The following is a 26565-nucleotide window of genomic DNA, read 5'->3' as shown; positions in this document are numbered from 1 at the left end:
ACAGGAGACTTCGGCTGCAGACCCGCGCGTCTGAGCAGTGAGCACTCTTCCTACAAAGTGCTGACGCGCGGGCTGGCGCAGTGTCTGACTGGGATTCGGGGGGCGGGGCCAAGGCTCAGAAGCCTCTTCTCGCGCTAGAGGTGGGCAGGCCACGGGCCGTGGGCAGCTTACTGCTCTCTATGCCGGGCTGCCTGTCATGCTTAAAAAAAATATAAAATCACAGCCGGGTGACGCGATTCGGGGGGCGGGGCCAAGGTTGAGAAGCGGCCCCACAGACCAATCGGCCCACCGGGATTTTCCCCGCTAAAGGTAAGGGCCAATCCGCCCCCGGGTGGAAAATCTCAATATTCGACCCAAATCAATGGTCAGTAAAATAACACATTATGTGGTTTAATGTTATTACATTAAATTGTAGTTATATCTGTTGTAATAAGTGACAGACTAAGGGTCTCATTCTGACCTGCTCGCAAGCGGTTCGATGTTGAGGCCCTGCGCACGCGCAGCGGCCACACTGCGAGTGCACAAGCCCCGTAGCGAGAGAGAAATTCTCTCGCTCCGGGACTCACTACAAAAGGGGCGGCTGTCGATGGTGATCGACAGCTCACCCTGTTTTGTAGGCGGGGCGGGGGGATGGCTACACAAAGGGAAAGGGACCACTGCACTAACTAATATCAATGAAACCCCAATAATGACCAATGAAAAGCTCACTTTCAGGTCTGGGGGTGCTGCCTAGGACAAAAATAAGTAGTACAAAACCAATATTCCTAAAGAATTGGAAAAAGAGAATGTCCTCTATGGGCGCACAAATACAATACATATACAAAAAAATATAACCTTTATTAGTATGTATTAAAACCTTGTTCTGTGAAATATGGTTAAAATAATATAGAATAAAGTAGTGAGCAAAGGTAGAAAGTGATAATAATATACTAAGACACTTGACTCACTAGATGCTGCTATTTATGTTGTTTAATACATTTAAATTATTGAGTAACCATGTCTCTTATTCCTCGTGATTGATCGGTCAAGAGTATTATCCATACATGATGGTTGGATATATATATATACACACACACACACACGTAATAATTCTGAAACTGAATATCTGGATAATAATAAGTGATTAATCTTATAAACCCAAAAATTCCTTATAGTACTCTGTAAGGGGCAGCAATATGAATGTCTCTAAATTAATGCAACTATTATTATGCTTGGAGACAATGGTTGCTGTCCCTACCCAGTGTTACCTGTACTATCATGTGCACTAAAAAGCGCACCATGTAGCATATATTAATAGGGATATGGGTAACACATGCAGGTACAGTTGTTATACCAACATAATTTACTCCCATATATCGGGATCATACAGTTGGTAGATTACTAGTTTCAGTATGAGGGACAATAGCAACAGTTTCTCTAATAGGTAACAGGTTAATAACTGGAGACAATTGTTGCTATCCCCGTGTAGTATATATTACTCCTTATACACAATAACACACACTGTTAATGTGCGATAGGTATATATACAGTTGAACTATTATTATTATTCGCTCCTATGTTATTACAGTGCAGCATACGCCGCATAACACGTTATGGTATAATTCATATATAGCTAATACATGTGCTCTTTAGATAGTAATATGGTCACAGTTCTTTCCAATGTATCCAGATAATAACTATTAGAAATTAAGTAATCTCCTTATGTGATGGTATAGTAATAGGCAGCTTTGAAGTCTGGAATGATAGTCTTTAATTTTTCAACTGACTGTCATGAAAATGTGGGATGAATTAGTTCCCTGTTCAAGAATGACTCGTGGGCAATTCAGTATTGTCACAAACCTATCATCATCATAGAGAATGCATCTCATCAGAGCAAATGCTGCCCGTACTATGTGCCGTGTGAGTATCTGATCGCTCCCTGTCAGGAGCTAGCTCGTAGACACAGTAAATCTAGAAAACACTGATCTCCGGCTTATCAAAGTAAATATTGTGGCAAGGTGCCTGGTAGTAATTGTAGAGCAGCGTACAATCATAGGCAAACTACAACACATTCAATAAATATAAGGTTCAAATACCGAACATATAGACTACTATTTTACATATTTATTATAAAGCAGCATCAGTGGTCAACACCTGAAGACGCTGCTGTATGCTGTAAGATTAACTGATTGCTCCCTGTCGGGAGCTAACTCGTAAGCAGAGTAAGTGTAGCCAACAATGATCTCTGGCTTGTCAAAATGAGAATTGCGGCAAGGTGCCTAATAATAATTATAGAGCAGCGGGCAATCATAGGGGAACTACAACACAGTCAATGATTATAGGATTCAAGTACTGATCATATCAACTACTTGTGTTACATATTAATTATGAAGCAGCATCAGTGGCCAGCGTCAGACGCTGGCCACTGATGCTGCTTCATAATGCAAAGCTGCCTATTACTATACCATCACATAAGGAGATTACTTAATTTCTAATAGTCAGTTATTATCTGGATACATTGAAAGGAACTGTGACCATATTACTATCTAAAGAGCACATGTATTAGCTATATATGAATTAAACCATAATATGTGTTATGCGGTGTATGTTGCACTGTAATAACATATGGGAGCGAATAATAATAGTTCAACTGTATATATACCTATCGCACACTAACACAGTGTGTGTTATTGTGTATAAGGAGTAATATATACTACACGGGGATAGCAACAATTGTCTCCAGTTATTAACCTGTTACCTGTTAGAGAAACTGTTGCTATTGTCCCTCATACTGAAACTAGTAATCTACCAACTGTATGATCCCGATATATGGGAGTAAATTATGTTGGTATAACAACTGTACCTGCATGTGTTACCCATATCCCTATTAATATATGCTACATGGTGCGCTTTTTAGTGCACATGATAGTACAGGTAACACTGGGTAGGGACAGCAACCATTGTCTCAAAGCATAATAATAGTTGCATTAATTTAGAGACATTCATATTGCTGCCCCTTACAGAGTACTATAAGGAATTTGGGTTTATAAGATTAATCACTTGTTCTTATCCAGCTATTCAGTTTCAGAATTATTACTTGTGTGTGTGTGTGTGTGTATATATATATATATATATATATATATATATATATATATATATCCAACCGTCGTGTATGGATAATACTCTTGACCGATCAATCACGAGGAATAAGAGACATGGTTACTCAATAATTTAAATGTATTAAACAACATAAATAGCAGCATCTAGTGAGTCAAGTGTCTTATTATCACTTTCTACCTTTGCTCACTACTTCTTTATTCTATATTATTTTAACCATATTTCACATAACAAGGTTTTAATACATACCAATAACGGTTATATTTTATTTTATATTTATTGTATTTGTGCGCCCATAGAGGACATTCTCTTTTTCCAATTCTTTTGGAATAATGGTTTGGCATCACTCGTGATGTCAGTGGTGAGCTTCCGGCTCTAATAGAGCCGAAAGCTCACTGGGGCTTGCGGTAGACGAGACCCTACCACAAGGGTCTCGTCGCAAGCCCAAATGGTCAAGACCATCGCGACCATCAACCTGGCCACTCGCTAAAGCTGTGGGTGGTCACCCGCAGCCTAGCGAGCGGCCAGGAGGCTAGGCCGGAAAATAGATGTGGCCGCCCTCATTCAGAGCAAGCGCCTCTGAATGAGGTCCTAAGTCCATTAGAGAAACTACATTTTCTCATTTGTAAACTTGAGAATTTTAAAGCGCATTTTGCGGAGTCTTCCATATTATACCAATGCTGAATTACTCACAAAGGAAACATGTATTTCCTTATATTGCTTCTTCACTATGGGATCAACTCCCCGTCAGTCATTGTCCTTCCTTGTAACAATCTGGTAAAGGTCCAAAACCATCTTCTTATTGCTTACCTTGCAATCAGCGCTGCTACTTGTTGTTCAGGAGCAGCCAAGGAAAAGTTCTGAAGGAGACAGCAGACTTCTATATGGCCACTGAAAGTGAACGTGGGTAGATATGTACCAAGGCATTCCATGGCAAAGTTACCATACTGAAAATTCCTGTCCATAGCAAGGTCCCTTGTATGGTTTTGGACCACCAGCATTGAAAGCTGTTTTATCTGCATGCTCACAAATGATGGGGCCAACTACAAGGTAATTGTGGGAGTCTCACTATATTACTACACAGGGGAACACCTACTAAAGAGTAATGGCGGCAGGGGGTGGGCAGAATGTCTCAAAGTGACTTCTAGTCACTACAAAGTTCAACGCTCCATTTGTGTTATACTTGCTCCAGGGACTATTACTATGAAAACACTGTAGTTTCTTGCACTTTAATATACTGTATTTTGTACTTAAAAAATAATGCAATAAGACATGACAACTTTGTTACTCACAACTGTAACTTCACTACTAATTTTGTTACTGTAAAAATAAAGCTGTGTTTCGGTAATAAATCTGGAGTCAAATCTTAAGTTTGAGGTAAGAGAGTGAAAGAAATACATATGAAAAAGAGACATCCACACTTACATAAAATATGTGTAGTATAGAAATCAATTGCTGTATTAAATAAACCTGATGGGAGAATGATGAATAATTGTATGCATAAAGTCTGCTGTAACCGGAGCAAAGGCATATATTCATTAGTTCATCATTTTATGAACATATATACATTATGCAGTTGGGTAAAGCATTACATTTTGGTAATGGTTATAGGAGAGACAAGAGATCATGTAAATGAGAGATGTTTGTGGAAGTGGAGTCAAAACACTGGGATAAGAAGCAGCGTTATCTTTCCTCCTGTCTCTCTTTCGTGCTCTCTTTTTCTTCTCCTCCTCTGACCATATTCCACCACTTTCTTTTCCGTTTATCCTTTTCATATTTACTATTGTACTTCTCTACAGAGTGTTTTTTCTTTTCATTCTGAATGTGACCTGTGTGCCTTTTTCCTGTCTTCTATACTGTTATACATTTTTGATTGTGGCTATTATTGGCTGATTTTTAGGACTGTCTTTGTTTTCATCATGAGGTAGTATGTGCTGAGTATGGGAAATAACATCACTGACACAGGGGTCAGAGTTAATGACAAAGGGATTTATTTACAAAGTGTTGAGTTGTAAAACCTGACACTTCTGTTCGTGTTTACGCCTGATATTTAAAAGGGCAGTGCTTTTACTGGCCATGTCTTGCTAGTAAAAGCACTGCCCTTTTAAAATATCTGACAAAAACACGAACAGACGTGACTTTGTAAACCCCAAAGTGTCATTAAATTCCAACATGACGACATAACTTTTATCAGCAGTCAATTTTATTATATACTGTAGATGTTACAGTATTCCTCGGGTATTCTTACTTTAGGCACGCATTGTGAGTGGTTGTCTCAGTAATCGCAAAAACATCTTAAATATGGTTAATAACCAATGTTTGTAAAAGTAACATTTCAGAATATCTCTAATGATTTAGATTGTCTGTAAACAAACTACATACTGTTTGTATATTACCCTTATTTTGGAAATAAAGTTGTTAAATGACATGGATAAGTCCCATATGAAAATTGTAAAATTCCACAACAATATTATTCTATTTATAGCAAAAATAGAAATCTCAGAAATGATCTGTGTATGAGGGTCTGTCTAATTATTGGAGTTATCAAGGAGATATTTAGACAATTTTATTTCAACATTCTCTTTGTACATTTTTATTGTTGTAGATGCAAACTAAATGTTTTTGGTTGGCAAAAATGTGTACGACGCACTGATCTATCAAGAAATCACCAATGACATTCTGGTAGGACGTCTTCTTAAATGATGGTGAGATCCACAATTCTGTAACTATGAACTTTTGGACAGCTGCCTGTAGAGTTCCAGGACTCGGTCGTCCTCATGAGCTTTGGCATTTTGTAAAAGCACCTGAATAAAATAAAACAAAAAAGGAGGGAAATAGACCAGATGTGAGAATCTAATACAGAATGAATACTGGGTGTTAATGTGCTGAGATACAGATATATATATGATGAATGTGCCGATAGCTGCATTGTGAGACTGTCCCCTCAAATTGACTGTTCCAACAAAATTGGGATGGTGGGGATGAATAGCGATCTGATTCATGTGGCCTAGCTATGTTTTAGGGTAGGATGATGAAGCTGGAGGAAAGGTGTTGGTAGCTTCGGGCTTCCTTGTTCCTCTACATATTACATTTTGTTCATACAGTATCTCACAAACATACAATTCTTATTTTTTTTTAAAAAGTGGAAGGGATGTTAAAACTGACATCAGTTAAATGTGATTAAATCATCATCAAAATACAATAAGCAGTTGTCAGGTTACTGGATGAGCTTGTCTATGGAAGTCTTAATGCCTTAGCGTTACACTGGTAATTAATGTTTTTATATAAGTGACATGACGGGATCAAGCACTAAGCCAAGACAGACTTACTTCAATTAACTGATCATCATTTTTGGCATGTAAATGTCTTAGGAGATACCAGCGCGCTACAGAAGCTACTGTCTCACTGCATGTGGCCTGATAAACCACTTTCTCCAAGAGCTGACGAGTTTTCCTGGGTGAAAAAAAACAAAGAGCAAACACAAGGATTATTCATAAGATCCAAGTTATGCGCAAATCACCAGTTTCCACACATTGCTAGCAATATCTTATTCACAATGCATTCATTTACACAATGCCTAATGCTGCCAAGGTTCCAAAAAAGGGTTATAAAGAGTAGGGGAAAAAAACAATTAATTTAATAATTTGAGAAATAAAAAAGCAAGAAAAGGGAATAGCAAAATAAAAGATCTGTCTGTAAGGACCGTTGAGAGCTCTAACAACAGGCCCAGGTACTGGGGGGGGGCTACAAAAACTATACAGCGCCACATGCGATCGCCCCCAGCTATAACACCCGCTCTGACGACTACCGCTGTCCGCGCCTGTATAGCAGTACAGCGGCACATTGGGCAGTGAGAGGAGATACTGCTGCAACTACTACCTGATGTGCCGCTGTACTGCTACACAGGTGTGGCCAGTGGTAGCGGGCAGAGCAGTGGGGGCAGTCGCTGACCTGGGTTCCCGCCAGGTCAGTTGAAGGGCTGGGTAAGTAGTACTTGCCCACTGTATTGGTGCCGCAGACACCGGTACCCAAAAAGTAAACAATTTAAAAACGGCATTTAATTTAAAACAAAAAAAAAAAAAATTCAGTTGCATCATTTTTTTCAAAATACACCAAAACCATCCACCAGCTTCAAGATTACATGGTCCAAACTCTAATTTATAATACCAACCATGAGTGACATTTCCATTTGGGAACGGATCATTGCAGGCAGAAAATACATCATATAACAGAACCAGAGCTACACAACCAAACAGTGCAGCAGCCAGTAATAAAGGCCAATCGCTCTATATCTAACCAGCAGCATATCATCTTAACTCTGTATTTCAAGTTTGTTCCAGATCTATATTTGTTAATAAATGTCTGCTTAATATAAATTATGCATTTCTTCTTAAGTTGCTTAAAAATATCTTGTAAAAAATATTTTTTTTCCATCCAACTGAAAACTGTCAGAGAAAAATGTAATTTACTGCAGTGCTTGTAAGTATCTGCCAGGATAAGAGCACAGATGGCTGGCGCAGGGGTGTGCGTTCCTTCTAAACATTACAGTGCAGACAGCCAACTGCTCGCACACAAATATCTCCCTATCTCTATAAGGACATCAAAGGCAGCGGTCAAGTACAAGATTCACTAACACTTCTGAAAACAGCTCAACAACGACCATGTTCCTTACAGGGCATACAAACCAGATGTCTGGGATTATGCATCACTTCCCTCAAAGTCAATGCCAGACTTTAGTATTAATCAATACTGTAATATTTGGAATGAGGGGCTGAACACTTTTCTTTGAAGGCACTGTATGGTCTTTCCCTAATACCATAACATGAATCTCAAATTAAAAGCTGGGGATTTGCCATCTTCTCTTAAACAGACTCCTTCCGCCTTTAAAGGACAATTTTAATATGGGAGAGTGAAAGGCTGAATAACTATTGCTGTCATGAATTTGCATTTCCTCCAAGGTTTTGAGTTTGTTGCATCTCTCCACCATTGACAGCGAGTTACTTGCAATGATATATACAGTATATGTTTGTAATTGATGGGATATGCTGTCTATCCTTCAGCTCATTACTTCTCTATTTCCAGATGCATTAAGGTTTGATGGTTCAATAAATCGTTTCATTGCAGGAGCTACAGATCATGTCATTGTCTCCTTGATGCCCTTCTTCATTCAGTTTACCTTTCTGATTAATTACTTCAATAATTCAATACTGGCCTTAGGGCAGCAAATCATCGCATAGTGTATATTTATGAAGATAGAATATCCTGGATGTCCGAAAAATTAAACTAGTTTGGTATTTAAAGGATCATCGGCCAAATTAAAAGAAAGTGACTTAGAACAAAAACCTGCGTTGGGCCTTATTCATATATGTCTGAGGTCATCCTGCAATTTCTAAGCCACAAAACAGTGATTAGAAAACTGAAAATGACAGAGTATGGTGCCAAGCAAAGCCGTCATTATTAGACTGATCACATCCAATAAGCTGTGTTACTAGTTTGTCACATTACATTTCCAGTTACTAAAGCTCAACTGATTCAACCCAAAACTACCTATTTATACAAATATGTATATTTTGTGCCTGCAAAGAAGTGACAAATATTATGATTTGGTAAAAATTTAGTTGACCAAAGTAGTTATGTTTTACCAGATCATTTTTTTTCATATAATCTTAAATTTGTACAATAAAAGTGATGCTGTTGCTTCTCAGTAATCAGTAACATTACATAATGCAGAAAACTCCATCATTCACATGACAATTACACTATTACGTTCCTGCATTGATGACAGTTGCAACAGTTAAGGTGCCCATCCACTAGCAGACATGAAAACGACTGCACGATTACGACATTGTAATCGTTCAGTCGTTAGTCTGTAATGAGCCTACACTGAACGAGCAGTCATTCAGTGCAGGCTCATCAATCATCTGGAAACATGCTGAACCTGACGCTATAGTCAGATTGTTCAGCATATTTGCGTGATTATAGATGTCTAAACGACCAACGGGCACACACATCGCTGGTCGTTTTAGACATTTTTGCAAATGATGTGCAAACGATTGTTATCGTTCAATCGCTCATCTTAATCGTCTAGTGCAGGGGTAGCCAACCTCGGTCCTCGAGAGCTACCAACAGTTTTCCAGATGACCTAGCTGGTGCACAGGTGTATTCATTACTCTCTAACACATTTGAAAAGATCCACATGTGAAGCTAATTATTTCACTTGTGATTCTGTGAGGAGACCTGGAAAATATGCACTGTTGGTAGCTCACGAGGACGAGGGTTGGCTACCCCAAGTCTAGTGGATGGGCACCTTTACACAATGGCTAGTTAGTTACTACAAATTCATTGGCTTCCAGGACTCCCACTGACTGGTTGGGGGTCGGTCTCTGTGTCTCTCTGTGTGTCTCTCTCTGTGTGTCTCTCTCTCTCTCTGTGTGTCTCTCTCTCTCTGTGTGTCTGTGTGTCTCTCTCTCTGTGTGTCTGTGTGTCTCTCTCTCTGTGTGTCTGTGTGTCTCTCTCTCTCTCTCTCTCTCCCTCCATTTCCAAGCTAATTATAGTAGAATGTTTTCTCCTTCCCGTTGTCTGTTTCTCAATCCCCATCCTCTTCTCTAACCTCTCTTTCAGGATGCATTCGGCATCCCGGCGGTCGGGACGCCGACACTTACTTAACCCCCCGGAATACTGATGCCGGTCATAATCCCAGCGCCAGCATCTTGACTGCCAAAAATGGGGGGGGGAGGGTTAGGATTAGGGTGCTGAGAGGGGAGGTTAGGTTCAGGCACTAGGCGGGGAGGTTAGGGTTCGGCACCAAAGAGGGAGGGTTAGGGTAGGGATAGGGATAGCATACCAACCAACATGTGTCTGTATATTAACCCTGTCGGGATCCCGGCATTGGGATTCTGACCGCCAGGATCCTGACTGTCGGTATTTCATACCGATCCTTCTCTTCCAACTGATCTGGTTCTCTCGTATGCCACGTCTATTTTTCTCAAACCACTTGGTCAGCGAAAGCACCGTGGGTACCCTGCACCTCAGAATACAGAGTCTACCCTTGGTAATGGAACCCCTACCCAGACCATCACTGATATTAAAAAGCAGCTGACCGCTTCACAGTTAAGAAATTGCCAGCTGCTTCTCCATGTCAGCAGCTGTCGCAAAATGTGAGGGCAACCCAGGACATTTAAAACTCTGGATGAGTGACAATAACCATTAGGCCTTATATGACCACTTCATTTTGCCTAAAGGTAGCGATGGCACTGTAAAGCTCCTCTCTGTTTTTGTCTTCCCTTCCCATCTCCCAGTTCCTACACACTTTGGGCCTGATTCAGAGCTGAACGCTCTGACCAGAGCGCTCGCTCTGAATCAGGGCCCTCCTCCATGAAAATGGAGCGGCCTCCTGGCCGCTCGTATAGCTGTGGGTGACCACCCACAGCATATGCGAGCGGCCAAAAAGATGGTCGCGATGGTCTTGACCATCGGACTTGCGACGGAGACCCTGCGGTAGGGTCTCCCAGCCACAAGCCCTATCACAGCCAAAATCACTCCCACTGACATCACTAGTGAGGTCAGTGGGGCCGGCTTCAGACGGTAGGCGTTCCAATGGGAACGCCTCCGTCTGGCAGGCACGCCCCCGGCACGCCCACCAAAGGGGGCTTGCTTTCAATCAACATCGACAGCATGCCCGCTTTGGTGCGAGACCCGGAGCGATGGAAAGCCCGTCGCTACCCAGGTCTCGCGCATGCGCACGACGGAGCTCCCTCTGTCGTGCGCATGCGCAGTGGGGAACATCGACCCGCTTGCGAGCGTCCTGACGCTCACGAGCGGGTCTGAATGACCCCCTTTGTTCGTTCTTCTCTGGTTCTCTCCCACCTTTAAATCTCTTTCCACTGTTCTCTGCCCGCAGTTTGTATGCCTTAACTTCTAAATAGGCCTGGTAGCAGAGTTGTGGCTGCGCTTTAAACATTGCAGATGAAATATGGTATTAAAGTTACACCATTCTAAGTCCAATGGAGCCACAAAGCCATTTAAGCGTGGGCCCTGTGCAGTGGTACTGCCTAAAAGTCAGCCCTGTTTTCTATGATTAATGTGTAAACTCTCCAAGAACAAAAGAAAAATAGTGACTTGTGATGACTAAAACCCAATTATGAAAACTATGTAAACCTTGGGGTATGTATATTTAATCTGAAAGAACATTGGCCTGATTCTGGGTTGGAAGCAAAGCAAAACAAGAACCTCTGCACCTTGGTAAAACCAAGCTGCACTGCAGGTGTGAGAGATGTAAAATGTGCAGAGAGATTTAGATATGATTGGGGTACTTTGTAAGAGATGTAGATATGATCGTCCAAACTCAAATCTACACTGCAGTGTAAAAATAAAGCTGTCCAGCATTTGTGGGCTACGTGCACGAGCAGCCAGTATTTACCCTGCACCCCTTGCAGTGCTACACAGTTAGTCCAGGTGGAAAGTTACTTCCTTTTTTTTGCTTTTGATTCCAACTCAGGATTAGTCATATAATATGTAGAATGTACAGATTTAGGGCCTGATTCAGACTTGGGAATAGAGAGAGAGATCTCTCTCAACTGATCATCTTGGTGAAACCATGCTGCACTGCAGGTGAGGCAGATTTAAAATGTGCAGAGAGAGTTAGATTTGGGAGCAGTGTTTCCAAACTGACATCTAAATTGTAGAGTAATAATAAAGCTGTGCAGTATTTGTGGGCTACATGCAAAATTAGCCAGTATTTACCCCACATGTAAAAAAAATGTAGGTATTTACACCCCTTGCATTGTAACATGGTTTGTTCAGGTTCACAGTTGAGAGAGATATCTCTCTCTATTCCCAACTCTGAATCAGGCACTTAGCCTCTACACTAAAATCCCTGCTCCTAAAAAATATCTTAATGTATTTATTATCTGGCCTGAGGGTTGGTCAGGATACAAGATGTGCTTTGAATAAATGCATCATACCGTAATGCATTAGTCCAATCTTATCTATTGCCAAATATACATTTCAAAACCTTTCATAAAGAGAACAAGAGCATTGATCTTGCAGTTATGATGGCAATACCAGCACCCTGGTCTGAAGTTGATGAAAGGGAAATGTTAGTAGTATTAGCAGTGGTACTAAAGCAGCAGAAAATGCTTTGTTTGTTTATAAAGTATGAGATATAGGATATTTGCCTGTGTCAAAAGAACATGTGGGTACCCTATTATGGAGCTTTATATCTATAACCACACAGGGCAAAGCAAACTCACACTGAACAGGACAATGTACATATATACGTTAGAGACCAATTCTGAACATTATAGGCAGCCTATTTGAACCTGTGTGCAATGGCCAATATTGAAAACACAGCTGTATATAACATCATACAATTAAGCAAGATATAGATTTGGGGAAAAAAAACTTTGAACAGAAATTGGACATAAATAAATAAACATAAGAAAATGATTGCACACTGTACAGGAATGAGCAAACAATCTACAAACAGTAGTGGAAAATGGGCCTGACCATAATCACACCACTATTGTGGCGGTGGCTAGTTAATTTTATTGCTGCCAAAAAGGGTCATACAATCCACATCTAGGACCCACAAACTACTTATGTATTGCAATTTATTCACAATGCATTTCTACTAATCCCCCATCACCACTGTAGCAGGGGAACAAACCACACCACTGGGCTACCATGTGTCCATCTCCTTAAGGCCTAAAACCTGAAGAGCAGCAAGCTGTTACTAAAGCCTTTGCACTGAATCTATCCCATGGATTGGCGAGAACCCCAGATTCCTTAGCCAAACATCAAACCTGATCATGTGGCAGTCACTGCATCTTCAAACTTAACGCCTCATATGCCTGACCAGCAACATAAGTGAAGAAGTCTCAAATGTATGTTCCTTTCCCCAGGGTAGAGTCCTGAGGGATAGCAACTATACAAGGGATGGTTAAGATATAATCACTGCGCTAATATAAAAATATATAATCTGATATACACCCATCAGCCATGACATTAATACTACCTGCCTAATATTTTGTAGTTCCCCCTTGTGCCACCAAAACAGCTCTGACCCATCGAGGCATGGACTCCACAAAACCTCTGAAGGTGTCCTGTGGTATCTAGCACCAAGATATTAGCAGCAGATCCTTTGAGTCCTGTAAATTGCGAGGTGCGGCTTCCATGACTTGGACTTGTTTTTCCAGCTCATCCCACTGATGCTCAATCGGATTACGTTCTGAGGTATTTGGAGGCCAAATCAACACCTTGAACCCTTTTCATGTTCCTAAAACCATTCCTGAACAATTTTTGCAGTGTGGCAGGTCGCATTATCCTTCTGAAAGAGGCCACTGCCATCAGGGATTACTGTTGCCATGAAGTACTTAGGCCCTCATTCAGAGCCGTACGCTCTGAGCAGAGCGCACGCTCTGAATGAGGGCCGGGCTCCATTTTCATGGAGCGTCCTCCTGGACGCTCGTATAGCTGTGGGTCACCACCCACAGGCTATACGAGCGTGCATTGTGATGGTCGCGATGGTCGAGACCATCGCGACCATCGAATTTGCGAGCCGGAGCCTGCGGTTGAGGTTTTCAACCGCAAGCTCCGGAGTGATTTTGGCTCTATCAGAGCCAAAATCACTCCCACTGACATCACTAGTGATGTCAGTGGGCCGGCTTCTGACGGGAGGCGTTCCCTTAGGAACGCCCCCGTCAGGGAGGCACGCCCCCGGCACGCCCACCAAAGGGGGCGTGCTGTCAATCAACATTGACAGCACGCCCCCTTTGATCGGACACAACGAGCGAAGGACTTTCCTTCGCTCGTCGCGTCTGGCGCATGCGCACGACGGAGCTCCCTCCGTCGTGCGCATGCTCAGTCCATAACATCGACCCACTTGCGAGCGGACAGCCGCTCGCGAGTGGGTCTGAATCAGGCCCTTAGTCTGCAACAATGTTTAGGTGGGTGCTACATGTCAAAGTAACATCCACATGAATGCCAGTACCCAAGATTTTCCAGCAGAACATTACCCAGAGCATCACACGGCCTCTGCCGGCTTGCCTTCTTCCCTTAGCGTATCCTGTGCCATCATTTCCCCAGGTAAACACCCGGCCTTCCACATAATGTAAAAGCAAATGTGATTCATCAGACCAGGCCACCTTCTTTCATGGTCCAGTATTTCACTGTGGGAGATCCCGTGTTGTGATTTATTTTGACATGCTGTCTGACACTGAAGAGGGTACTTGCTAGTGTGTTGAAAATTACCGTTTGTTTTCCGAAGGAGATATACTGAGAACGTCAACTTTTTAGGTATATTGCCAAAGATCCTGGACTTTTTATTGGAATTGACTATTTCTTATAATACCTCAGAGGAAGGAGCGCTTAATACCGTATTTACATGTCTATGTATTTTTGGTGACGTGTGTAGCTCACGTTTTTTGAGCTGCACTTCCAGTTCATTGGAACACGAGTATACCAAACTGATTTTCTACCTAAGATTCTTACGTTTGCCCATTTTAAAGGCTTCCAACAAATCAACTTCAAGAACGGACTATTCACTTGCTGTTTAATATAACCCGTCCTTTGACAGGTGTGAATGTATCGAGATAATCCATTCACATCACCTGTCAGCGGAATTAATGTTATGAATGAAGGCTGTACAGTGCCTTGCTAAAGTATTCACTCCCCTTGGCTTTTTACCTTTTTTGTTACATTACAACCTATAATTTATTTATTTTTTTTATCTGAATTTTATGTGATGGATTTGCACCAAATATTCTAATTTGGTGAAGTGAAATGAGAAAAATATATATAAAAAAGAAACTTTAGAAATAAAATTTGGAAAATTGGCATGTGTATATGTAATCACCCCCTGTGCTATGAAACCCCTCAAAAGTTCTGGTGCAACCAATTACCTTCAGAAGTCACATAATTAGTGAAATGAGGTCCACCTGTGTGCAATGTAAGTGTCACATGATCTGTCATTAAACACACACCTTTTCTGAAAGGCCCCAGAGGCTGCAACACCACTAAGCAAGAGGCATCACACCATGAAGACCAAGGAGCTCTCCAAACATGTCAGGGACAAAAGTTGTTGAGAAGTACAAATCTGGGTTGGGTTATAAAAAAATATCCAAATCTTTGATGATCCCTCGGAGCACTATCAAATCCATCATCATCAAATGGAAAGAACATGGTACCATATCAAACCTGCCAAGAGAGGTCCGCCCACCAAAACTCACAGACTGGTCAAGGAGGGAATTAATCAGAGAGGCAGTACAGAGACCAAAGGTAACCTTGAAGGAGCTGCAGAGTTCCACAGCAGAGACTGGTGTATCAGTGCATGTGACCACAATAAGCCGTACACTCCATAGAGCTGGGCTTCATGGAAGAGTGGCCAGCAAAAAGCCATTACTTAGTGATACAAATAAGAAGATGAGTTTGCCAAAAGGCATGTGGGCGACTCCCCAAATGTATGGAGGAAGGTGCTCTGGTCAGATGAGACTAAAATGTAACTTTTCGGCCACCAAGGAAAACGCTATGTCTGGCACAAACCCAACACATCCCATCACCCCAAAAACACCATCCCCACAGTGAAACATGGTGGTGGCAGCATCATGCTGTGGGGATGTTTTTCAGCAGCAGGGACTGGGAAACTGATTTGAGTCAAGGGAAAGATGGATGGTGCTATATACAAGGATATTCTTGAGCAAAACCTGTTTGTCTGCCTGTGAATTGAGACTGGGATGGAGGTTCAGCTAACAGCAGTTCAATGACCAGAAGCATACTGCTAAAGCAACACTCGAGTGGTTTAAGGGGAAACATTTAAATGTGTTGGAATGGCCTAGTCAAAGCCCAGATCTCAAACCAATTGAGAATCTATGGTCAGACTTGAAGATTGCTGTTCACAAGCGGAAACCATCCAACATGATTGAAGAGCTGGAGCAGTTTTGCCTTGAGGAATGGGCGAAAATCCCAGGGGCAAGATGTGGCAAGCTCATAGAGACTTATCCAAAGCGACTTGCAGCTGTAAATGCCGCAAAAGGTGGCTCGACAAAGTACTGACTTTAGGGGGGTGAATAGTTATGCACGTTGAAGTTTTCTGTTATGTTGTCCTAAATGTTGTTTGGTTCACAATATAAAAAAACCCACAACTTCACAACAAGTGTTCTGTGAATGAAATGATGCACACCTTCAAACAATCCATTTTAATTCCAGGTTATGAGGCAACAAAACATGAAAAATGCAAAGGGGGGTGAATACTTTTGCAAGGCACTGTATGTGTAAAAAATGAATAGATTTCTTTCTTGAACAACAAGGAAACCACTACCAATTCAAAAACATTAAAATAACCTTGTAATATTAATATAACATTACAAAATGCAAATAAAAACTTAACAATACTCAAATTAGCCAGCAGCGAACAAGTTGTTACAGTATAATACTAGTTCAAATAAAGTTGTAGTAGAAATAGTGAGCAGCACTTATAGCGATTTATGGGCGATTGTGATACTGAATCAGTCTCTGCAGTTAGAATGAACAGCTGTATTCTCTGAAATAACCCAGGATAGGTATGGAGTCACAGTAGGTAAATGGCGTCTGTGCTTCTTCACTTGCCGCATCTTCGCACACTAATCATGGATAGATGCGACTATTGCAGCTGACCTGTGTCTGCCATTCATCTGCCACAACCCTGTATTACTCCCTGTTGTCTCTGGACGCCATCTACTCTGCAGCAATCTCGGACGCTATACTAATTGCAGCATATCTTCACTTGGCAAGCGTCTTAGACACAGGATATTGTCACAACACCCGACAGATAATTATATATTCTGTTCACAGCTCTGTGTAATACGACTGTCTCCATAAAAATAAACAATAATAACAATGATCACAAAAGATGGCAGTAAGTGATTGTCATTTGTATCATGAGCTATATTATGTCTTAACAGGAAACAAATAACACACTAAAAAGAATATATAGGTGTGTTAGACATCAAACATGTATGCATAAACAGTGAGCATTACTTCAAGAATAATAAGTATATCTGCACATTAGGCAATTCCAATATATCACTGCTGGCAAATTCTCTACACTTTGAGCTTCAGCAAAGGAACCCATTAAACTGCCTATAAGAGTAATAGGAACGGCCACTACTTTGTAGTGCTCAAATCATTTGAACAGTATCTCCTGTATAATTTATATCACTTTACATAACTTGCGGGGTTGGTGACTAAATATCTATTAGCGAATCAGCAGTAGACACCACAACAGGCTTCCATTTCTGCTGCTGCAGCAAGATTGTTTGATGGGATCTTGTATTTCAGACAAGATAATGAATCTGGTAAATGACTAGTCTTGGTACTTCAAGTAGTATTCATTAATCTGTGTAGGTCTTTCAAGTCACACACTTGATAATTGATTAAAATAAAGTAATTTTCCACTTGTGGCGGAGGAAATAATGTGGGTCATCCTGCAGTAATGATCTATAAAGACCTCTGGTGTCAGGAAGGGGGCAGATGAAGTGCCTGGGATACTTATGCTAAGTGACGATGCCACAGATCATGGATTTATAGTAAATAGCGGTGCCATCATTGTACTTTTAGTATTTCTATTCTTTATTTGGTGTTTTTGTAGAAACAGCTATTCTGAATGTCTGATTTGTGCCAGGAATTCTTCATTGAAATTCACTGCAACACTATATGATAACTTACTACACTAGACAGCAACTGAATAATTGTGAAGTAGACAAAACACTTTCCAGAAAAAGCAAAAATACACTTGAATCTCATCTATCTAAAACTGAATACAAATCATTTCTCTCACTATTCTCTAATATCTGCTGCATAGTCACTGACGGCCATATAAAAAGGGATTTATGGCCCGATTCAGCACGGATCGCAAGCCTGTGTTCGCACGCACCCGGCCGATGCAAAATTATGCAAATGAAGACGATCGCACTGCCGCCGCAGCACAAGATGCAAACGCCCAGGACTACATAAAGCCGCCTCCTTACCTTTACTTACATCCGCATTAGTTAGCAAAACTGCGAAAACATCAGTAACATCGAGAACCATCGGACCCAGTTGTGGTTGACCGGACCTTCCCTCACAAATCTGCTAAACTACCTGCACGAACCGGCCACTGCGTTAGGGACTGCGATCCCAGTGACTACGCAGATCCATAGCAGAGTGATTGACAGGAAGCGCCGTTAGTGGGTGGTGACGGGAGGTGGCTGGTGAAACGCAGGTGTGCCAGTGCATTTGAACGCAGTTGCAGAGGTCTGCATAAATTATCACTGTGATGCCATACGCAGCCTGAAGCCTGATAGCGTGCGCGGAAGATAGCAATTTCTGAGTAAGGTCAGAGCTTGCAAGTGTGCGTGAGGAACCGATGGTACTGGATTGTACCAATGGTTTTGCTATTCTGCTAAGTATTATGGTTGCTAAGTATTATGGTTGTGTGTAAGGTAAAGTGGGCACCCTTAGGTAGTGCTGCGAGGGGCATAGCGATTGCAATGGATTAGCATACTATTGCAGTGGAACTGCGTGCGTATTAGCAATTTCATTAGCAGTTGCGTTCCTTGCTGAATAAGGCCCCGAGTCTCTGAATCTATGCTACAATGTAGCAGCCACAGCGTCCTAGTCACATTGCTTAGCTACTTAGATGCATTTTCGGCAAAAGAAAGACGCCCGACACTAGCAGAGCAGCATGGGACCTGGTGGCTTACTCACGCCAGGCAAGTTGCGTTCCGTGGTGCAATGAGGCTAGGTGTATGAGGACACAACTGTAGTTTAGTAAGAATTTTTTTTTCCAGAAATAGCAGATGCTGAGAGTTAGAAAACACCAGTGTCAGAGTATAAAGGTCCATGACAGCCTGAACTACATCAGCTTCTGTAACAGACACTGTAACGGAGGGCAGTGAATGGGTACACTCACATGCAGGGCCCTCTTTAATCTGTCTAACGTCTGCACTTTTGTCAACCTGATAGGTATGTCTATTGTTATATAGGATTTGTTATACTGACTGTCTGATGCTGCAGTTTTGTGGCACCTCACAATTAAACAATGTGATGAATTCATAAAGGTGAATTCAACCTGACCACCGGATGTACAGTTCCCTTTATAAACCTAAAGAGCACTTCAACAGCTACGCCATATTAGGAGGGATATTTACATATATATATGCTCCTACATAATTAAAGACAGCAGTGATGTCAGTAGTCGATAATATGCAAACCAGTGCCATCAATATAATGAAAAGATAAAAATCTAAATATTAAAATAGCCTACACAGTGTGTGCGCCTGTATGTATGCATGTGTGTGTATGTAATATATATGTTACATATATATATATATATATATACATACACACACACACACACACACACACACACACACACATACACACACACAAACACATAAAGTATCACACTGTTAGATTAGTAGACAGTAAGGATAGAAGGTGGTGTTAATCTTACTCAGACTCGTACAAGACAGACAAACCCCCAAGGTATGGACTACCCTGAACATGAGCAAAAAATAAAGCACCAAATTCAACTGCTTTTATCAGGGCTCCACAGTCCGGCATTGATGTCCCTATATGGGGCACTCTGACCTCCCTATTTTGGCCTGTGATGGGATGGAAATAAAAAATCTGTTCAATTCGTTGCCATGCCACAATCATGGCGAGAGCAAGAGGGGGAGCACAAACATGGCAGCCTGTTGCCACCAGTTGCGTACGAGAGTAGTAGAGGTCCCAAGAATCTTTTTCTGGATACTTCAATGTATACACCTAGAGGCACACCTTCAAGCCTATATCCTGGTGGTGCTTTGTACAGTACATGCAATTTTTGATGCAGAACATGCTTCTGTGTTAGCACAACTTTACTAGTGTATATAGGATACACTGCATAAGATGGATACATGGAAGCATTTTATTATACATCACTCAATTTGCCAACCAAATATTTAGAAATATGCTACATTTTGCTTAATGTATTTGTCTGAACTCTCTCTATATTACATCAGTCACATAGTTTACCAGGTGTAACATCTTTATATTAGAAAATGCAATTGTGCACTTCAGACTTTAAAAGCATTGCCCTTTTAAATGTCAGGCTTAAACACTCCGAAAGGGTGGCTATTTAGTAAATATAACTCCGGGGGGGCAAATTAACTAAAGTAAGAGATTTTAGAAGTGGAGATGTTGTTCATAGCAACCAATCAGATTCTAGCTATCTTCTTCTAGAATGTGCTAGTTAAATGTAAAGTAGAATCTGATTGGAAGCTATGGGCAACATCTCCACTTCTAAAAGCTCTCACTTTAGTAAATATACCCCCAGGAGTGATAGGACTTTTTATCTTAAGGCATAACTGCGGAAAATTAGTAGACAAGCTCTGGCATGTTAATACATTTGCCTTGCATTTACACTGTTTGCACATAAATCAGAAAAATGCTAATTTATCTGCAGTACAGCTTCTAACATCTAATTTAGTATGTAGCCTATTTGCTAGTCAATGTTGCTCTTAGTACAGGGGCAGAACTATGGGAGACAATGGAGGCGCCTGCCGCCGGGCGCCAGCACTGAAGGGGCACCTCCTCCATTGCCCACAATATATCCACCCCACTTAGGGCTGTAACTATGTACCCAGAGTATACCGTCACGGCCGCTCAATACACGGCACCTGAGAAGCCACCATACACTAGTGGAGAGCTCCATGTCAGACCATCAGCTGTCGCCTCCGTCTATCTATAGTATTTCCCTACTCATTGGTGTCGCTGCTCCCCAGATTATGTCAGTGTGACACGTCCGGCATTACGTCAGCGGCTGTGCCAGGGGGTACCAAATTATAATTTGCCTCTGGGTGTCTGGGATGAATTTACGCCACTGCCTTAGTACAAATCTATCTAGTATGTTGGAGATTATTAGATGGTTATACTTCTAAAACGCTGTTCACGCAATCTCATTGGTATGATACCCATTGCAATAATATCTTATTATAATATAGTATCTGTTTGTATTACTCACCGTGACCCCTTAGTACTGAACTGTAGAATACCCTGGAGCAGGAGGGCCAATGGACAAGATGTCATTTTCAAAACTTCACTAGTGGCCTCTTGCAGGAGAGCTGGCCAGCGAATGTCGGGAATCTTTGCCTGAATTAAGCAAAATTTCTAAAGATATTTACAGTGCATTCCTAATTTATATTTCTTAATCTGAAAAACCATGTAAGAAGCAAAATTTAAATAAGCTTTATATTGCAAAACATATAAAATGTATCTTGCTGCCAATTTAAGAAAAGCCTCCCCACTATCTGTGACCTTGCTTTCTGTTATAATAGACAATACGCACAGTAATTAAGGCTAGCTCTATCAGAGGCCACCAACATTAGCTGTAGTGTATACTGTATTATACTATAACTTTCTAATAAAAGTTGTGATGGTTTTTTTGTTGCCTAATCTGAGATGCAATAAAAGGGTGAAGTTGATGAAATCTGACATGTTAGGCTTGTTGGTTTCTGTATATATTTGTGCTGCAGCTCAGAGGTAAGCATAGGATGTTCTTTAGGTTTCTGGAGCCTCCCCCCAGTTACAAAATGGTCCATGAGCAAATTGCTGAAAGGCAAAAGATGGAACACAACATGTGATAATCCTGTAATTGCAATGAAACCTACAGTAAGAGGTTGCTGGACTAAACAGAGAACAGAGGGCTGGAACATGCCAGAGACATACCATACAAACTCTAAGAGCAAGAAGAGCTAATCGCAGCAGACTCGAGAGTTTGCCATTCCAGTCCCCTTGCTGAGATGCCAGCTGTAGACTCTTTCTGAAGCACATCTCAGCACCCATCATCATGCCCTGGGACTGGTACACCTCAGCCAACCACTAAGAAAAGAGCAAAGCACAATGTCACTGCAAATGGAATCACAAATAGGCAATGTACTTATAAATCAATGTATGGTGCTGTAACTTCCCGACTACAAAGCCGCTGAGACATCCCTTTTATTTTCTAAGGTATTTGTAGAGCAAATGCAGAGAAAAAACACAGAATGGTAACTCTGTGGCTCTAAAACAATTATTATTCATCCAATAGTCTAGAATAAGATATTGTTTCAGTCTGGAAGTCACTGCACAGCCCTAATGAAAATTGTACCTGCAAAAAAAAAAAAAAAGCAGCTGCATATGTAATATTTATAGGTAAAACTGACCATTAGGGTAACAGGAACTAAAGGAACTGAATAAAAAGAAGAGTAGCATAGCTGATGGCAGAAATGGTTAATGTCATTCATTATGATGATATGCAGCGTATCGGTGTAAATCACTGCACTTTCTATTACATACAGAAAGACTGTGACTCATGTTTTGTAAAATAATAAACACGATGTTGGTACTCATACTGTAACAAAAAGTTTGCTGATGTCACAGCTGTGCAGAACCAGTGTGGGCTGGAAGATGAATCACAGAGTAAAGTTTTATCAATAGCCTTAAATTAATTATTTCACAGACTACCAAGGACAAGTGCTATAAATGGAAATCTCTAACACATAGCTTTAAACAAAAAGGAAAACCCACACTAAGACTTGCGGATAAACTATCGTGACTGGTCAAATCATAATGGCTTGTGGTACAATAAGTGCAATCTACCAGTGTGTGTGATAATTGGTTATTTGCATTTACAGTACTGGACCAAATATGATCCAGTTGCGAAGGCTGTCCTGGGTCTTTACAAATAGGATACATACAGATGTGTCCTTATACACCACAAGACCCTAGCGCAACTGAGACGCTCTGACACGGGTAGCTTAGCATACTTTGTTTTACAAAATATTGCATTGTCGCATTGCAGCTGTGTTCAAAACCACCAACAGTGTACCAGAGACGCAAAGGAACTGGTACAACCAATGTACAAAGCCGTAGATTCAGCATAACAGAGCGTGGTAGGAGGAATAGCCGCAGCCGGTCATATTTTTTACACCGATTTTGCAAGTTAGTCGCACATATAGCACACAAGTACAGCAGGTGCCAGTGGCCCTAATTCAGCATTGCACACAAGTGCAATGCTGAACGCAGATTCCCGATTATCGCACACCCTGTGTTCCCCTTAAGACAATTCCATAAACATCTTGGCTGCAGTACATGAAAAACTAACAGGCTGAAACAGGGCAGCCACAGAACAGCTGGTCACTACACCCATGTTCCATGAGACTCACATGCCAGGCAGTATGTGAAATCGAGTTAGACATCACAGTCTTCTGGGCCTCCTCCAAAACAGGCTCAGACAATGCAGTTTGGGACTGTAACAGCTGTTTGAACTGAATTTGCCTTAACAGCATAAATAAACTTGGTTGGTCAGGGAAGCTTTGTAATGCCTGAAAAAAATGTTAAAAACAAAATGGTACACTTATTAGATACACAACAAAAATGGCAAAAAAACGAAACTATGGGTGTAGTATGGTATTATATGCACAACAAAGGCAAAGTTCTAACCATGGGTGCAACTATTACATTAAGAAGAAAGGCTGTGTTTAATATGCAGGTACAGTATATTACTATTTTACGGAAATGGCTGCCTATTAAAACTGTGGGCCAATTTATTACTAAACACACATTAATAGCAATGTATTAAACCATAGGTGCACATGAAAGCCAAAATACTTAGTCATGGGTGCACATCTTACCAATATATGCAGAAGAAGGGCAAAGTACTAAACCATGGGTCATATTTGCCTACTTTTTGGACTTCCCCTCCGGCAGGAGTAAGAGGCTAATGTGACAGGCATGGTAACAGGATTCATGTCATCATGACCCAATCACCCACTGTGCAATGCCATTATTTGCATCATCGCAGCCATGATGTGTTTCATAGTGAATTGCGTCATCAGGGCTCCACCCACTTCACTAGGAGAGTGCAGGCAAATGGGTGCTACATATTACTGTATTCAGCCAGTGGGTTAGGGAGTGGAACTGCGGACCATAATCAGGTAGTGAGGTCGCTCAGGTATGTAATACGTTCTACTGAGAACTGCTGCTTTTTCTTTGTGGATACATAAAAATGTGAACTTGGGATCCCAGTTAAAAATAATGGCACGCATCACTACTGTACTAAATGTTAGAGGCATTGTATTCCTACATGCAAAGGAATGGAAAAGCTGTGTACTAAGCCATGAGTGTGACATATTACTTTCATATAAGTGGACGTTTGGCGGAAAGGTCAAGGGGAAGTGACAAGTGCATGTGTGCGGCAAGATGACTTACATCATCATGGCCTGGCCACTGTGATGTAATGCCAGTAATTGTAGCGAGTGGGGACTTTATGACGTGATTTGCAAAGGTTTTCTGCTCTCCAGGGAGAACATTAGGATTCTCATGGACATTCCTGGAAGAGTATTTCAGTATTATTACTATATACAGTATACAGTTAATGAAAATAGACACAGGTTTTTCTGCCCGACTTGTGAAAATTCAATGGGCAGTAAAAATCAACCCCATCTTGAAAACAATATTGCACAACTGTTACACCTGTGATACTGAGTTTATGTGGGGTTCTAAACCTCTTAATTTACATCCATGACTTCCTACCTTGCTGCACAGATATGTCCTTGTGTACTATTGCCGCAGCCGCACCAAACCGCCCTTCTACATACGCCAGGTCCTGCGCGACTCTGCTTGCGCCAAGCATCTTTTCCGCTAGAATGTGTCTTAGTCACAGTGTGAGGTGACAAAATCGCTTCACGAGACTGCAGTGACACTTGTATGTCTGTGTGCGACTGTGTATGAAGTGCTACAATGATTAGATCACATATCAAATTAACCATTGCAGTCCCGTGAAGCAGTTTTGTCACATCACACTGTGACTAACACCCACATGTGAATGAAATAGAGGCTACACTGCTCGGTGCAGCTCATTCGCTCCAGGCATCTCACGCCACATAGCGTATTGAGGCTGTGTGTATGAGAACACTTCTGTAGATTCTGCTTTTACTTTCCCTATTGGACAAATAACGATGCATATGTATAATTTTGCACACAATACATATACACGTTTATAGTATTTGTATTAGGGATAACAGGGAGCATCACGCTGTTTGGTCAAGAATTGGAAGTGAAAAAGTATTCTAGACTTTGCAAACCCTGATGAAAGATTGTGTAAGTGTATACCATAAGTTCTGTATATTACTATAACAGTGGAAAGACACTAAAAATAATACAACCTAAAATGTTTAGAATGGAAATTATAGAAGGGATGCATTGATCTACTGTATATTGGCTCATTAACTGACTGTTAGCACCTACAAACAAAACCCGATTGCATCCATAACCCCATGTTTCAGGTCTATTAGCATATATCTTTGTTTAATCAATTATAACATATTCCAATCAAATGACAGACAAATACAGTATGCAACACTACTAAAGTAAAAAGAATAACAGCATAAGTGTATCACTGCAAATTGTCGACATACAACACACACAACGTAGACTCTTACCTTGGCACAGAGATCCTCAGCCTTTGATAGTTTATTTTGAGCATTTAAAAAGCAGATAGCTTGACATAGTGACCATGTCTCCAGGGACAGAACATAACTGTCAGGAAGGTTCTTTGTTCTTTTCACTGCACATCAGAAATTGTACATGTAAGCTTCTTGAAGACACTATAAATCTTTAATACAGCAACATAGGAAATCAACATCTAAATGTACTTTTTAATTTTCTTCCCCTAAATACAGGCTGAACATACGTTAGTGACTGTGGGGTCTATGTACTAAGCAGTGTTAGGAGACAGAGTGAAAAGTGATAAGGTGCCAGCCAATCAGCTCCTAACTGTCATTTTTGAAACACAACCTGTGAGATGGCAGTTAGGAGACAGAGTGAAAATGATAAGGTACCAGCCAATCAGCTCCTAACACTGCATAGTAAATAGACCCCTATTATGTTCTCTACCTGTGGTATGTGCACCCTTAGAGGTACTGTACCCCTGATAGATTTATTTGCTGCGGTTCAGCATTGTCCCTGGTCTGGCATATGCACTGGAAGGCTAAACAGTCCAGCTGTTCACTTGTCTCTCCTACTACCTCTTTCCAGTTTTAAGCAGACAGTAGCATGGTTTCTGCCCCTCTATTAACTTAACACTCATGCAAATAGGAAGGTGTATGAGAAAAGGGTGTCAAAGACACATGGTTTGAAACACCTGCTTTAGTAGGAGAGAGCATTGGAGCCTTCAGGGGACCGACCAGATTGGGAAAACACAAAACAGTCAATTAAGTAGAACTAGGTATTGAGTTGCCCTTGAAACAAACTTTTGTACATACAGTATGTAGAGTGATCCTTTACAGAGACCTGAAAGAAGAAGCAATTATTTGATAAGCTATAGCACATCCCACGGGTGCTGTATATGCTGTGATTTACATGGCATTCGTGTACTGAATCACATACTGCAGTCTGACTTTGGGTTAGAAATATTTAGACATTTCCAAGCTG

At 41.2% G+C, this 26565-nt stretch overlaps 1 protein-coding gene across 1 annotated transcript in view; it reads right to left on the bottom strand.

The window, feature by feature from the left end:
• Positions 1-5647: 5647 nt before the first annotated feature.
• Positions 5648-26565, bottom strand: part of SKIC3 (SKI3 subunit of superkiller complex) — a 156659-nt gene continuing 135741 nt past the window's right edge. Inside the window, exons 36-41 of the mRNA XM_088444673.1 lie at positions 25575-25699; positions 23298-23456; positions 21820-21972; positions 21116-21243; positions 6426-6549; positions 5648-5900 (exon numbers count right to left, since the gene is read on the bottom strand). Coding sequence (XP_088300799.1) covers positions 5823-5900; positions 6426-6549; positions 21116-21243; positions 21820-21972; positions 23298-23456; positions 25575-25699 — 767 coding nt within the window. The 3' untranslated portion in view covers positions 5648-5822. The remainder of the gene's footprint in view (positions 5901-6425; positions 6550-21115; positions 21244-21819; positions 21973-23297; positions 23457-25574; positions 25700-26565) is intronic.

Source organism: Taudactylus pleione, unplaced genomic scaffold (assembly GCF_031769625.1).
Source record: "Taudactylus pleione unplaced genomic scaffold, aTauple2 ptg000370l, whole genome shotgun sequence".
NCBI classification, from domain to species: Eukaryota; Metazoa; Chordata; class Amphibia; order Anura; family Myobatrachidae; genus Taudactylus; species Taudactylus pleione.
The sequence above is the reverse complement of the archived record's forward strand: the minus strand, read 5'-3'. Positions and strand labels throughout refer to the sequence as shown.